The 10,559-nt window shown below is 47.5% G+C and overlaps 3 protein-coding genes across 3 annotated transcripts; 2 read left to right on the forward strand and 1 right to left on the reverse strand.

Annotated features, from left to right (window-relative positions):
• The first annotated feature begins 108 nt into the window (after positions 1–108).
• LOC117852945 (uncharacterized) lies at positions 109–3,520 on the forward strand. The gene is made up of 6 exons (XM_034735260.2): positions 109–375; positions 850–967; positions 1,265–2,033; positions 2,125–2,230; positions 2,442–2,641; positions 3,025–3,520. Exons 3-6 carry the CDS (start codon positions 1,360–1,362, stop codon positions 3,302–3,304), a joined length of 1,260 nt encoding a protein of 419 aa, XP_034591151.1. The 5' UTR covers positions 109–375; positions 850–967; positions 1,265–1,359; the 3' UTR covers positions 3,305–3,520.
• Positions 3,521–3,672: 152 nt separating this feature from the next.
• Positions 3,673–5,235, forward strand: LOC117852947 (uncharacterized). Its single transcript, XM_034735264.2, has 4 exons — positions 3,673–4,318; positions 4,426–4,531; positions 4,613–4,799; positions 4,898–5,235. The coding sequence occupies exons 1-4, from the start codon at positions 4,088–4,090 to the stop codon at positions 4,968–4,970; spliced, it is 597 nt and encodes a 198-aa protein (XP_034591155.1). The 5' UTR covers positions 3,673–4,087; the 3' UTR covers positions 4,971–5,235.
• Positions 5,236–5,437: 202 nt separating this feature from the next.
• On the reverse strand, positions 5,438–9,844 carry LOC117852937 (uncharacterized). The gene is made up of 3 exons (XM_034735246.2): positions 9,612–9,844; positions 9,029–9,102; positions 5,438–8,666 (listed from the first exon to the last, which is right to left on the reverse strand). Exon 3 carries the CDS (start codon positions 8,562–8,564, stop codon positions 5,817–5,819), a length of 2,748 nt encoding a protein of 915 aa, XP_034591137.1. The 5' UTR covers positions 8,565–8,666; positions 9,029–9,102; positions 9,612–9,844; the 3' UTR covers positions 5,438–5,816.
• Between the last annotated feature and the right edge of the window lie 715 nt (positions 9,845–10,559).

A 10,559-nucleotide genomic window follows, 5' to 3' on the forward strand; every position in this document is an offset into this window, starting at 1 on the left:
GGGAGGAAGGATATTCGATGGAGCCCATGTCAGACCAGCCCAGCCCAGCCCAGCCCGCGCGGAAGGAAGGGCCCCACATCTTCATCCTCTTTCGTCTACCCGCAGGTCGCACGCGCAGTTGGGGGAGGGAGCTGCGTCGGTCGGGTCGTGCCGGGTCGGGTCGGGCGCCCCGCCGCCGCCGCCGCTTCCTCCGCCTTCTCCCCTCCCCTACAAGAGAGATTGGCACCCACCCGTATAAGTACATAGGATATTGCCTCCGTCCTCCCCTCTCCTGTCCTCTGCCAAGCAGAAGCACAAGCGCAGGGAGGTTGCTGCGGTGCGGAGGCGTCTTCTTCCTCCCTCCCTGCCTGCTTGCTTGCCTACCTGCCCGCCCTGGTTCGTAACCCCCCCTCCTTCCTCTGTTCCTTTCTTGCACCATGAATCGGATCGGATCGAATCGAATCCGCCTCCGTCGTCGCTCTGCCGTTTCTTTCGCCCGCCCCAGCATGGCAGCAATTTGATTCGTTCGTTCAAGCGATTTTCTTTTCTCTCCAAGTTGAATTTTTTTTCCTGCAATTCCCGTTCCTGCTTTCCTGGAACAAGTTTACTCTTCCCCTGGTCCTGTTCGGAGGGCAGCTCCATCCTTCCGGCAATGTTGCGGACAAAAGCAAAACGCAAAGCCTCCGCACGGATTGCGCACGCATAGATCGCTTTCAACAACCACCGCCCACCGTCCTTGGACTGCCCAATTTCTTTTCTTTCTCTTCCCACTATATAAGTCCTTCAAATTTACAAACTCCATAGCACAATTTTATTTTATTTTCCTTTGACTCGCTCCATGTTAAAAACTTGCATGTGTTATGTTTGCAGGAGTAAGGAAGCAGACAGCACTTTGGAGTTGCTGCCAACAACCGGGCTCGGCTGTCAAATTCTCTATTTGGTAGCCAGCCCGTGTCAAACTCCATCCTAATTTTACCTCACCGGCCTGGTAAATCCCAACGTTCCTGTCGTTTTCTTTTGCATTCTTGCATATTGACCATGACAAAGACGTGTCCACAATACCATTCTTCTTCCATTCGCCGTGTAGTCCTCTTCTTGGGTCAATTGTGGCACACATAAATCATAATAAAAATGTGGCAGTCAGACCTCTTCCAAGTCCCCGTTGGCTACACATGTTTCTCTCTTTTTCTTCCAAGCAAAAAAGAAAAATCAATTCAATTTATGCATACCGCGTGTTAGGACAGGCAGACAGCTAAGCCTTCCTTCTTTCCTTCCTGTGAAGCAGGGCGCAAGGTGCAGGCAGATAAATAACGTGCACAAGTTTCCTCCTCTGCGTGTCACAAGAATCTCGTTGCTGCTGAGAAGGCTCCACAACCCATCATGGCTTCCTTCTCAGGACCCCTCCACCGCCCCCTCTCCGCCATGGCAGTCGCCGCCTTTGCTGCCGTCTCCTCCCTCGAGCTTCCCGACAAATTGTCCCACCACAAGCTTTCTGATGCAAGCTCAAATGCGGACGTGCTTGGGTCAGTCCCGGCCACCAGGGCAGATGCTCCAGCAGGGCCTTCAGCCTCTACCCTGTCTGGCATGCAGCTATTACCGTGCAATCTCCAGAATTTGCATCCGTTGAAGGCTCCGTTCGCGTCTTTGCCGGTCATCCAGACCGCGTACCAGTATGCAAAGATTGCCAAGACCTCGGAACAAGATGAAGCGATTCCTGCAATTCCTTCCTCGTCGTCCGATGTGCTGTACCGCTGGCATCTGCCAGACCCCAGGGCTTGTGCCGACTTCCCCGACAAGTCTCAGACAGTGGTGGTTCTTCTTGGGTGGCTGGGCTCAAGGCAGAAGCACCTCAAGAGATATGCCGAATGGTACACCTCCAGGGGCTTCCATGCTGTCACTTTCACCCTCCCAATGTCTGACATCCTCAGTTATAACCTTGGAGGGAAGGCTGAGAAGAATGTAGAGATGCTATCTGAGCATCTTGCTGGCTGGGTCAGGGAGGAGAGTGGGAAGAAGATTATTTTCCACACCTTCAGTAATACTGGTTGGCTTTGGTATGATGTACTTCCTCCTGGTTTTCTTCACCAAGAATGAGCTCTTATCTTGTTTGATGCTTAGTTTCTTCAATTTTTTTCAATGTTGCAGCTATGGCGTAATTCTGGAGAACCTGCAACAGCAGGATCCTTCAGCAGTGGAGAAAATTCAAGCTTGCGTAGTAGACTCTGCACCTGTTGCTGCACCTGATCCTCAGGTACAAACTTTAGCTAGACCCATCTAATTGTTTGATTTACAGCATATCATGAGCTTTCAGTTGATTTGACTTGGTGGTTCTTTGAGCTGTTATTTCAAAATGATCATATGCATTCTTCACATCCGAGTTAAACAGCAAGTCATCTGTTCCTGGCATCATGTTTGTTGTAAATTGTAAATAACAAACTGTTTGTATTGTTTTCTGAACTCAGGTATGGGCCTCAGGCTTCTCGGCTGCCCTCATGAAAAAACACAGTGTCACCACAAAAGGACTAGGATCAAATGATTCAAGGTCTGATGTCCTAGTTGTGGAGTCTAACATGGAGCCTAAACCGGCAGCAACAGAGGCAGTTCTACTGTCAGCATTGGAGACATTTTTTGATGTCGTTTTGAACTCTCCAAGGATCAACAGGTATGCATGTTGTCCATGTATGAAACAAATCATTTGGGGTTCAGTCCTATCTATAAGCCCTTTCCAACTGATGAGTAGTCCTCAAGTGGAGACCGGGGCATCTGTGACATCTAACTGCTCACCTCACAAAAACTAAATAATTGAATTGCTGATTGTGGCGGAACAGTCACACAATGGTCCACCATACCGTGACGTAATCTCTGTGATACTTGACATTGCATCAAAGTATAGATGTGCTTGTTTCGTAAGTAACAAGTTGTTCATGATGATGGAGTGTAGTTTACTCAGCAAATACACCACATACTAACATTTGTTAATTTGGTTATCTATAAATGGTGGCAACAGCACCACTGCTGAACTCATCAACGTATCCTTTTTAACAGGAGGTTATCTGATGTCATGGAGCTTTTGTCGTCGAAGCAACCAAAGTGCCCTCAGCTGTATATATACAGCTCTGCCGACAGGGTGATCCCAGCAAAATCAGTGGAGTCATTCATCGAGGGGCAACGGAGAGCCGGGCGTGAGGTGAGGGCCTGCGACTTTGTGTCGTCGCCTCATGTGGACCACTACCGGAGCAATCCTGGTCTGTACACCTCTCAGCTGAGCCACTTCTTGGAGGAATGTGTCCTTAGCACCTGTCGTGAAGACAAATGTCCCTCATGATTATCATGGTTCTTGGGGGCATAACACAAAACATTGGGTTGTTTCTTTTTTATTATTCTTTTGGTCCATGGGCATGTACCAGGGATATACGCCGGTTGGTTATACAAAGAATTTCTGACATGTTTTTATTGTTCCCTTCGCGGGGCTGACTTAGTCGCACAATTGTAAAAATGTTGAGGAGATAACAAAAATGAAAATGAGAGTCAATTCTTTGTTTGGACTGGCTGTCAAACTGACTTGCATTCTGAACAACTGAGATGGTGGTCTGTTGATTTGCGTCTCAGCGTACGGTGTGGTTCAATCTGGTCAGTCAATTCTGCTTCACCTTTGGATGCTAGTATGGGAAGGAGGTCGAGCGTGTGGAGGAGACGGGGCGGAGAAGGCGAGCACAAAGTGTGGGAGTTGCTCGCATAGCGCTTGTGCTTGCGGAGGGATACTGCCGTCGGTGTTCTGTGTCGGGATCTGGGGATTTTTCTTTTCCTTTTCGGGGATGGCGAACGAGCACACGTTGAACCAGTGGGAAGCCAATTTGTAGCTCTGTTTAATGATTGCCACCATATCCCCGTCGATCTCCTTGTTTGCTCATCTTTTTCCAATCTGAGCAGAGCAAGCAAACAGTAGTCGAGCTTTCTTTCTCTGCTTCTTTTCCATCGATTCAGTTCTTTCTCTGCTTGAATTGCATGAGTTGTACATGTGACACACGACTGCCGGTGCATTTTACTCTTTTAGATTTATATTTATATAAAGAAAGAAAGAAAGAACGAGAGCCCGTATGAATGAATCATGCGGCCCATGTCCAGAACTCATCCATCATCTCTCCCCACCCACCCAAATAGCCAAGCCCAAAGGGGGGAAGGTTCCTCCCCTCTTTCCCCTTTGGTCTCTCCTCTCCTCATGGAGCCCCGGCGCGCCGCCGCCGCCGCCGCCCGGCCAGAGTCAGAGTCAGAGAGCAGCAAGACGCGGCAAGATGCAGCGGACACGCGGTGGCTTGAAACCCTCTCGGAGCCCGAGCTCGTAAGGCGATCTTGCTTCCCTCCCTCCCAAGGAATGCAGCATGGATTGGATTGGATTGGATGCTCTTGTCTTGTCTGATTGCCAATCATACTATACAATCTGTCTAGGGTTTGTTGATCGGGCTCAAGGAGGTGGCCGTGGCGCGGGCCTCCAACGCCGGCCATCCTCACCTCGCCGACAAAGTCTTCCATCTCCGCGCGCTGCGGGCTCTCGGTACTTGACTGCTCATACAATTGCGCATCGCATCACCCACTACTACAGTACTACCTACTGCGATTTTGGATGCCTTTGCAGCGTTTGTTTTGCTGCAAGAATCCAAAGAGCGACTAAGACAAGCCTCCTGGGTTGGTAATGCAAGCATCTTGGAGAGGCTTGCATTGCTAAATGATCCTGATCATCCTCAGGAGGTGGTCAGGCCCAGCCAAGATGTGATGCCAATGCCAAGTGGTATCCACAAGAAACGAAAGCAGATGCAGGATGGGTACTTGCTGCTTCTCCTCCTTGTTTACTTCTCAGAGCAATTCGATCAGTTGCTGTTAGCAAAAGAAATTGCTGATGCAAGCATTGTAACGTATGCAGGTGCGCTGGAGAGGAGGGTGCCCAGAGTCCAAAGAGACGAAAAGCAACAAGGCAGGACTACCTGACCAAGTAGAAGGTTCTTTTTTGAATGGAACGGAATGGAATGGAAGTAGCCACGTCGTCAGTCTGCTGGCTTGGACAGGTAGCCTGCGGCAAGCGGCGGCTGCAACTGCAATATGGCCACTTGACGTCGTGCAATGTATAATGTTTGATGAATCTTACTCGAGTCTTGTATTGACCCTCCCTGTGCAAGAGACAGACCCTGATTGCTATAGTTCCTGCTCCTTGTGCACTTCTTTTTTTGGAAAGAAAAGATGGTTGCAACCTTGAGACCCTAATTTTTTTATACTTATCATACATCTGTTACCAATTCGATCACCATATCCTGAGGGTCAGGCAAGTACCACCGGCTCCAGCCGTCACTTCTTCCCAGGCAGGCACAAAACTCCTCACCTCCAAACAAACAGAATTGCCCACCAAGGCACTTGCCAAAAATAAGAACGATCATACAACTTTGTATAAACCCAAAGGAAAAGGAGATGGATGAAAAAAGGAGGATGCATTTCATCTATGAGTTATACGATGATTTACATAATTTCAGCTTTCCGCAGAGAACAATTTGGCTATATTATGTCAACTAAAACAAGCTAATACATTCACAAAGAACCAGATCTACACAAGGTGGTTTTCCAGCAGCTAACAATGTCCATGCCATGTCAACGTCTCTCAAAGCTACCTGTAGCTGATCTCTTATTCAGTTCTCCGTGTATGTCTTCAGACCTAATAGAGCTGACCCATTTTCTGGAGCCAAAGAAATACCCTAGAATACAATGTCCAAGGTGCCGCCATAAACGGAACATTGAACAAACCATTTAGAAAACAAGACAAAATCGATTACAGATGCAACAGACCTTCAAGCTCAACGACGCGAGTACATATCCCAACCGGATTCTGGCTCTTTTCGCTTCGTCACCAACCCGGAACTGCCACCCTGTGACATATTCCTCATGCGTTCATCCATAAAGACGGTGTGACCCTGGTAGGACACAGGCCAGTAGCTTCCTGCTTCCCTACGTGCACCTTCAGATGGCAGTCTGTAATTGAAATCCATGCTAGGATGATAGTAACTCAATTCATTAGATGAGGGTGGGGTTGCTCTGGTGTTGAAAGATGGATGAGAAATGCCCAGGCTTAAGCCTGATAGTGGTGGTATGACTGGTGCACCCTTTGCATCAACCATGTACGGAACGCCTCCGGGGGCAAAGAAAGCTGGCGGGAAAGGCATAGCAGGTTGAGATGGATAACTGACACCATTATAATCAGAAGTATGTGCAAATGACTGAATAGATCTCGCAGGAACTCTTGATTCCGCACTCAGTCCCAGAAAGTTATGCTGGTAGTGTTGCCCATGTTCTTGCTGCCCAACAATTATCCTCTTACCCATAATTGTGACGGCAGAATGGTCAGATGTATCCTTTGCAAGAGCCTTGACAGAAGACCCATCCATTCCTCGTCCAGAACCATCAGCGATTGACATGCTGTCATTCAAGTCGAAGTTTCTGACTGCAGGTTGCCTCGAAGATGAGGAGGAAGAAGGCTGGCTCCAGTTGCCATTGAACTGTTGGCGGTTCCACAGTGGCGGTAAATTGCTTGCAGTGGTTACATCTTCCTCATCACCACATGAGAAATTAAGGTCAAGTTTCAGTCCTCCGCTCACACCAACTGCTGTAGAAGCACCCTTGGAAGCTAGGTCAGATGAAGCTGGCAGGATTGCTGTTGAGAGTGGCTCACCAGACGTAGCACTATCACTGTCAGCTACATTTAAATCAAACAACACGTTGCTTGTTTTATGTGAAGAAGCTGATAGGGACTTCTCTGCATCGGGAGTCCGTCGAGGTGAAGCTGGTCGAAAGGCACTGGTTGCAGCGGAGCCTTTCCAGCCAAGTTCACCTTCAAAGTGGAGTCGAGCTGGAAACACAGATGAGCCTCTTGAAGCAGCCACAGCTTTAGGCATTGACAAATTGACAGAATTACTAAGGATGGACTTTGGATTACAGTCAGCTTCCTCAGGACACTGATTTTCATTGAGGTCTAAGTTCCCCAGTTCCACACGCCGTGTATGTTTCCTACTCAACGGACCACTGCCATCTGTAATGCCTGATCCATCCTCCTTAAGAGATGAGGAACTTCCTGAATCAGCACCTGTAGAGGAAGATTTATTGTCATTCAGTTCATCAGGTACAGGCTGCCGCCGTGCTTCCAAGTCAGGACTATCAGCATTCCTGGAATTAATATCAGGAGAACCACAAAAGGGCCCTCTGTAGTCGATGACCTCCCGTTCTACCTCAATAGCTACCAGACGTGCTACTTCTAGTGCATCTGTATCATCATACTCTGTTAGTCGTGTTGATTTCTCCCCTTTCAATACAGTTGATTTTGTGTCTGTTGCCTTCGAGGAACCCCCAAAACTCTTCATGCATCTCTTCAATATATAATCACTGCCCATGCCCATATCATCTGTACTAGATGATGGTGTAGGTCCCTCTTCTTTGCCTGTACTTTCCTCAGACAAATCTTGCAACTCACGGGTTACAACAGCAAGATGGTTTAAAGTATCTGCTGTATCCTTCTCCAGATGTGGTCTACCTGCTGCAAATGGCTCAGATTCCTTGATACATGAGCTAGTTGAAACAATATTATCCTCCAAATCCTTTTTGCTACTAACAAACAGCCTTTGAGGTTTATTAGGCTCTACAGACATGGCCGCTGGAGTAGCATCTGAAGGTGCATCTTGCCCAGAACCACTCTTTGCATTGATAGAGTTTGATCGGAGTATGCCATTAGCGGACAAATCTACATCATTTGAAGCAGAAGTTTCCTTGGTAATGGACTGTCCATCTTCTAAACCCACATGACATGTGGATGTAGGGGATGGTACCAAGTTCTTCGAATCTCCTAATGTCGTCTTTCCATTTGACAAATTTGGTGATGCCGGCCCCAGTGGTTGCTTTGTTGCATCTGTATTATCATTGGTTAGAGAAGGATCAGGCAAAGGTGCATCTGAACAAGTTGTCACCTCAGGTTTTGGTTCATCAACAGTATTTTCAACTTCGTTTGCTACACTCTGTTTGTCAATTTCTGTCTTGAGGCTAACTTCTGGAGACTTCTGATCAGTCTGGCATGCCTCCTCTGTATTAAAATGTTCAGCATTTGCACCATATTTTGGTACAGTGCTCCACTTCTGACAGAGTGCTCTGGCCTTTTGGTTGATCACAGCATTTCCATGGGCAAGTAGGTGATTAACGGTAGACATAACTCCACAAGAAGTTGAGTGCTCACTATTGATTGGAAGGCACTCCAACGCAGTTAATATTGCAACTATTAGATCCTCAGCTGAACTGCTGACCTTCTCGCCACAATTTTGAGCATCCTGAAGCCAATGGTTTAGGAAGCCAACACCGTTGAGCTGAACGAAATGTTGAAGACACTCTTCATTTTTGGTGGATGCTAATGTGTTTGCAGCCGTAGAACATTGCCTTATCATGTCGGCTGTGTTAATCTCAGCAGCATCCTTTAGCTTCTGGATCTCAGATATAAGCTCCGCGATTCTTGCAGCAGTTGAAATGCCATCCTTCATCTCGGTAAGAGTGAAGAAATCCTCAAGCATCTTGCCTTGAGCACTTTACCGCTGCTCTGCTAATTTACCCTTGGACAGAATTTTTCTTTTGGCTCCGAAGTTCACCAAAATTCATTCAGTTGACAAAATTTCCTGAAAGAAGCATAGTAATTCAGTCAACAAGTACTACGGGCAGACTGTGAACAAAATCATCAGTGCACATGAATCATGTGGGCAAGAGTTTGTTGTCAAAGGAAATATGAACAGCTGGCGTTTAGTTTCATTTCAACTTCAGGGCACACAAGCAAGTCACTTAACACATCAGATTACAGGTAAAGCTATTTGTATAGAGCATCTTTACAAGTGAGTAACTTGGCACAGGCAAACTAGCCTCAAGCTCTAAGCATCGAGTAGTATACCACAATCTGAGGCCAAACCGCGTATAAATGTGCTTTATCAAACGTTGTTGGTATCAAATCAATAGCGGTTCATAAAGCTAATGGTTGTTGGAGTACCTGTGGTGCTCTGCCGGCGTCATACCAGCTTAGGCACACTGAACTCCCCAAGGGTGATTTGTTTGAGACGTCCTCTGCAACAGAAAGTAGCACCAAGTGAGCAATCAATGTCGTCTCGTACAGTGTATTTTGCATGGATCTTTAGCGGATGGATTATTGGTTTTTTAAGAAACGAAATGAGATGAGGAACTGGTCCTTGCGCTGGTGAGAAAAGAAAAAAAAAGAATTTGTGGCATAGAACAAAGAAAGAGTGATTTGATTCCATTCTGGAGAAACGAGACTAGACATCTATGTAAAGGAATGGGAAATTGTAGGAATCGAAGGCATGGGGGTCGAGTTGAGGCCGAGGCCGAACAAGATAAACCTCGAGAGGCGCCGCGAACATTAAAATCCCCATCCGCGAGAAACAGAGAATCCGTCAATCCGCGAGAAAGAAAGAAAGAAAGAAAGAAAGAAATAGACCAGAAATCGAGGATGGCGTGGGGGAGAAAGAAGGATGGATTGAGAAGGAGGAGAAATTGACCGGAGCCATATTACAGAGTACATATATATATACAATAAACAGGAGGTTAGGGTTTCTTACCAAGCAATGGAATCGAAGGCAAAGGCAGGAGGGGAATCCCGAATTGGGGGGACGGGCCACGAGTCGACGGCAAGAAATAGAGAATCAGCAGCGGCGGCGACGAGGGAGGGGGCGGCGGGAGACCTGGATCTGGGTGGAGGGGGAGCCGTGCTGGGGCGTTCCGCTCCGCTCCGCTCCGTTCCGCGCGGGGAGAAAGGGGGAGGTGAAAGAGAGAGAGCCTTGACGGCTTGGGGTGGGGTGGCTTGCCTTTGGGTTGGCTGGCTGGCTAGCTTGCCCCGGAGCTGGAGCTGGAGCTGGAGCTGGAGTACACACCATACACGCACACCCCAACCAACCTCAACTCTGCCAGGACCTGTGAATTAGTACATCTTTTTTTATTTTGTAATCTTCATCTTTTTAGTATCCACGGGTACAATCCAACTCTTCGTTACACTATTATTTTATTATTTTTTAAGGTTACCCAACGGTAGAATCTCATACACGATTGGCGGACTAGCTTACTCTCATCTGCTAGACGGATGACGCTCTTCGAGTACTGTTTGCCAAGCCAAGCTACTCTATAAAAAAGGATTGTCGGATTTAGTGACCAACAGTCCACTAGGGGTTCCTCAGGTAGTAGATTTGTAGGCGGGGGAGATCGTAAGACAAAAACTTGAATGGTAATATAGGGACGCAAGGTTTAGATAGGTTTGGACCTCCGGAGAGTAATACTCTATATTCTGTGTTCTAGTCAATTGTATTGTTGGTACGGTATGCGGAGAGTTAACGTGCGGTGGGGTGAATTACCCTCGAGGGGTGCCCCTGGCTGCCTTATATAGGCTGACGATCTAGGGTGAATCCTAGTCATTTGTTACAAGGAAATCAATCTGAGTCGGTTTACAACAAGTATCCCGTGATATCCGAAATCAATCTGAGTCGGTTTACAACAAGTATCTCGTGATATCCGGG

The sequence above is a fragment of the Setaria viridis genome, chromosome 4 (assembly GCF_005286985.2).
Source record: "Setaria viridis chromosome 4, Setaria_viridis_v4.0, whole genome shotgun sequence".
In the NCBI taxonomy this organism is placed as follows: Eukaryota; Viridiplantae; Streptophyta; class Magnoliopsida; order Poales; family Poaceae; genus Setaria; species Setaria viridis.

Coding starts and splice junctions, on each gene's coding strand:
- LOC117852947 (XM_034735264.2), top strand. CDS start 4,088: ATGCGGCCCATGTCCAGAACTCATCCATCATCTCTCCCCACCCACCCA. Junction 4,319..4,425: donor CCCTCTCGGAGCCCGAGCTC/GTAAGGCGATCT, acceptor CAATCTGTCTAG/GGTTTGTTGATCGGGCTCAA. Junction 4,800..4,897: donor CGAAAGCAGATGCAGGATGG/GTACTTGCTGCT, acceptor TAACGTATGCAG/GTGCGCTGGAGAGGAGGGTG.
- LOC117852937 (XM_034735246.2), bottom strand. CDS start 8,564: ATGCTTGAGGATTTCTTCACTCTTACCGAGATGAAGGATGGCATTTCA.
- LOC117852945 (XM_034735260.2), top strand. CDS start 1,360: ATGGCTTCCTTCTCAGGACCCCTCCACCGCCCCCTCTCCGCCATGGCA. Junction 2,034..2,124: donor AGTAATACTGGTTGGCTTTG/GTATGATGTACT, acceptor TCAATGTTGCAG/CTATGGCGTAATTCTGGAGA. Junction 2,642..3,024: donor AACTCTCCAAGGATCAACAG/GTATGCATGTTG, acceptor CCTTTTTAACAG/GAGGTTATCTGATGTCATGG.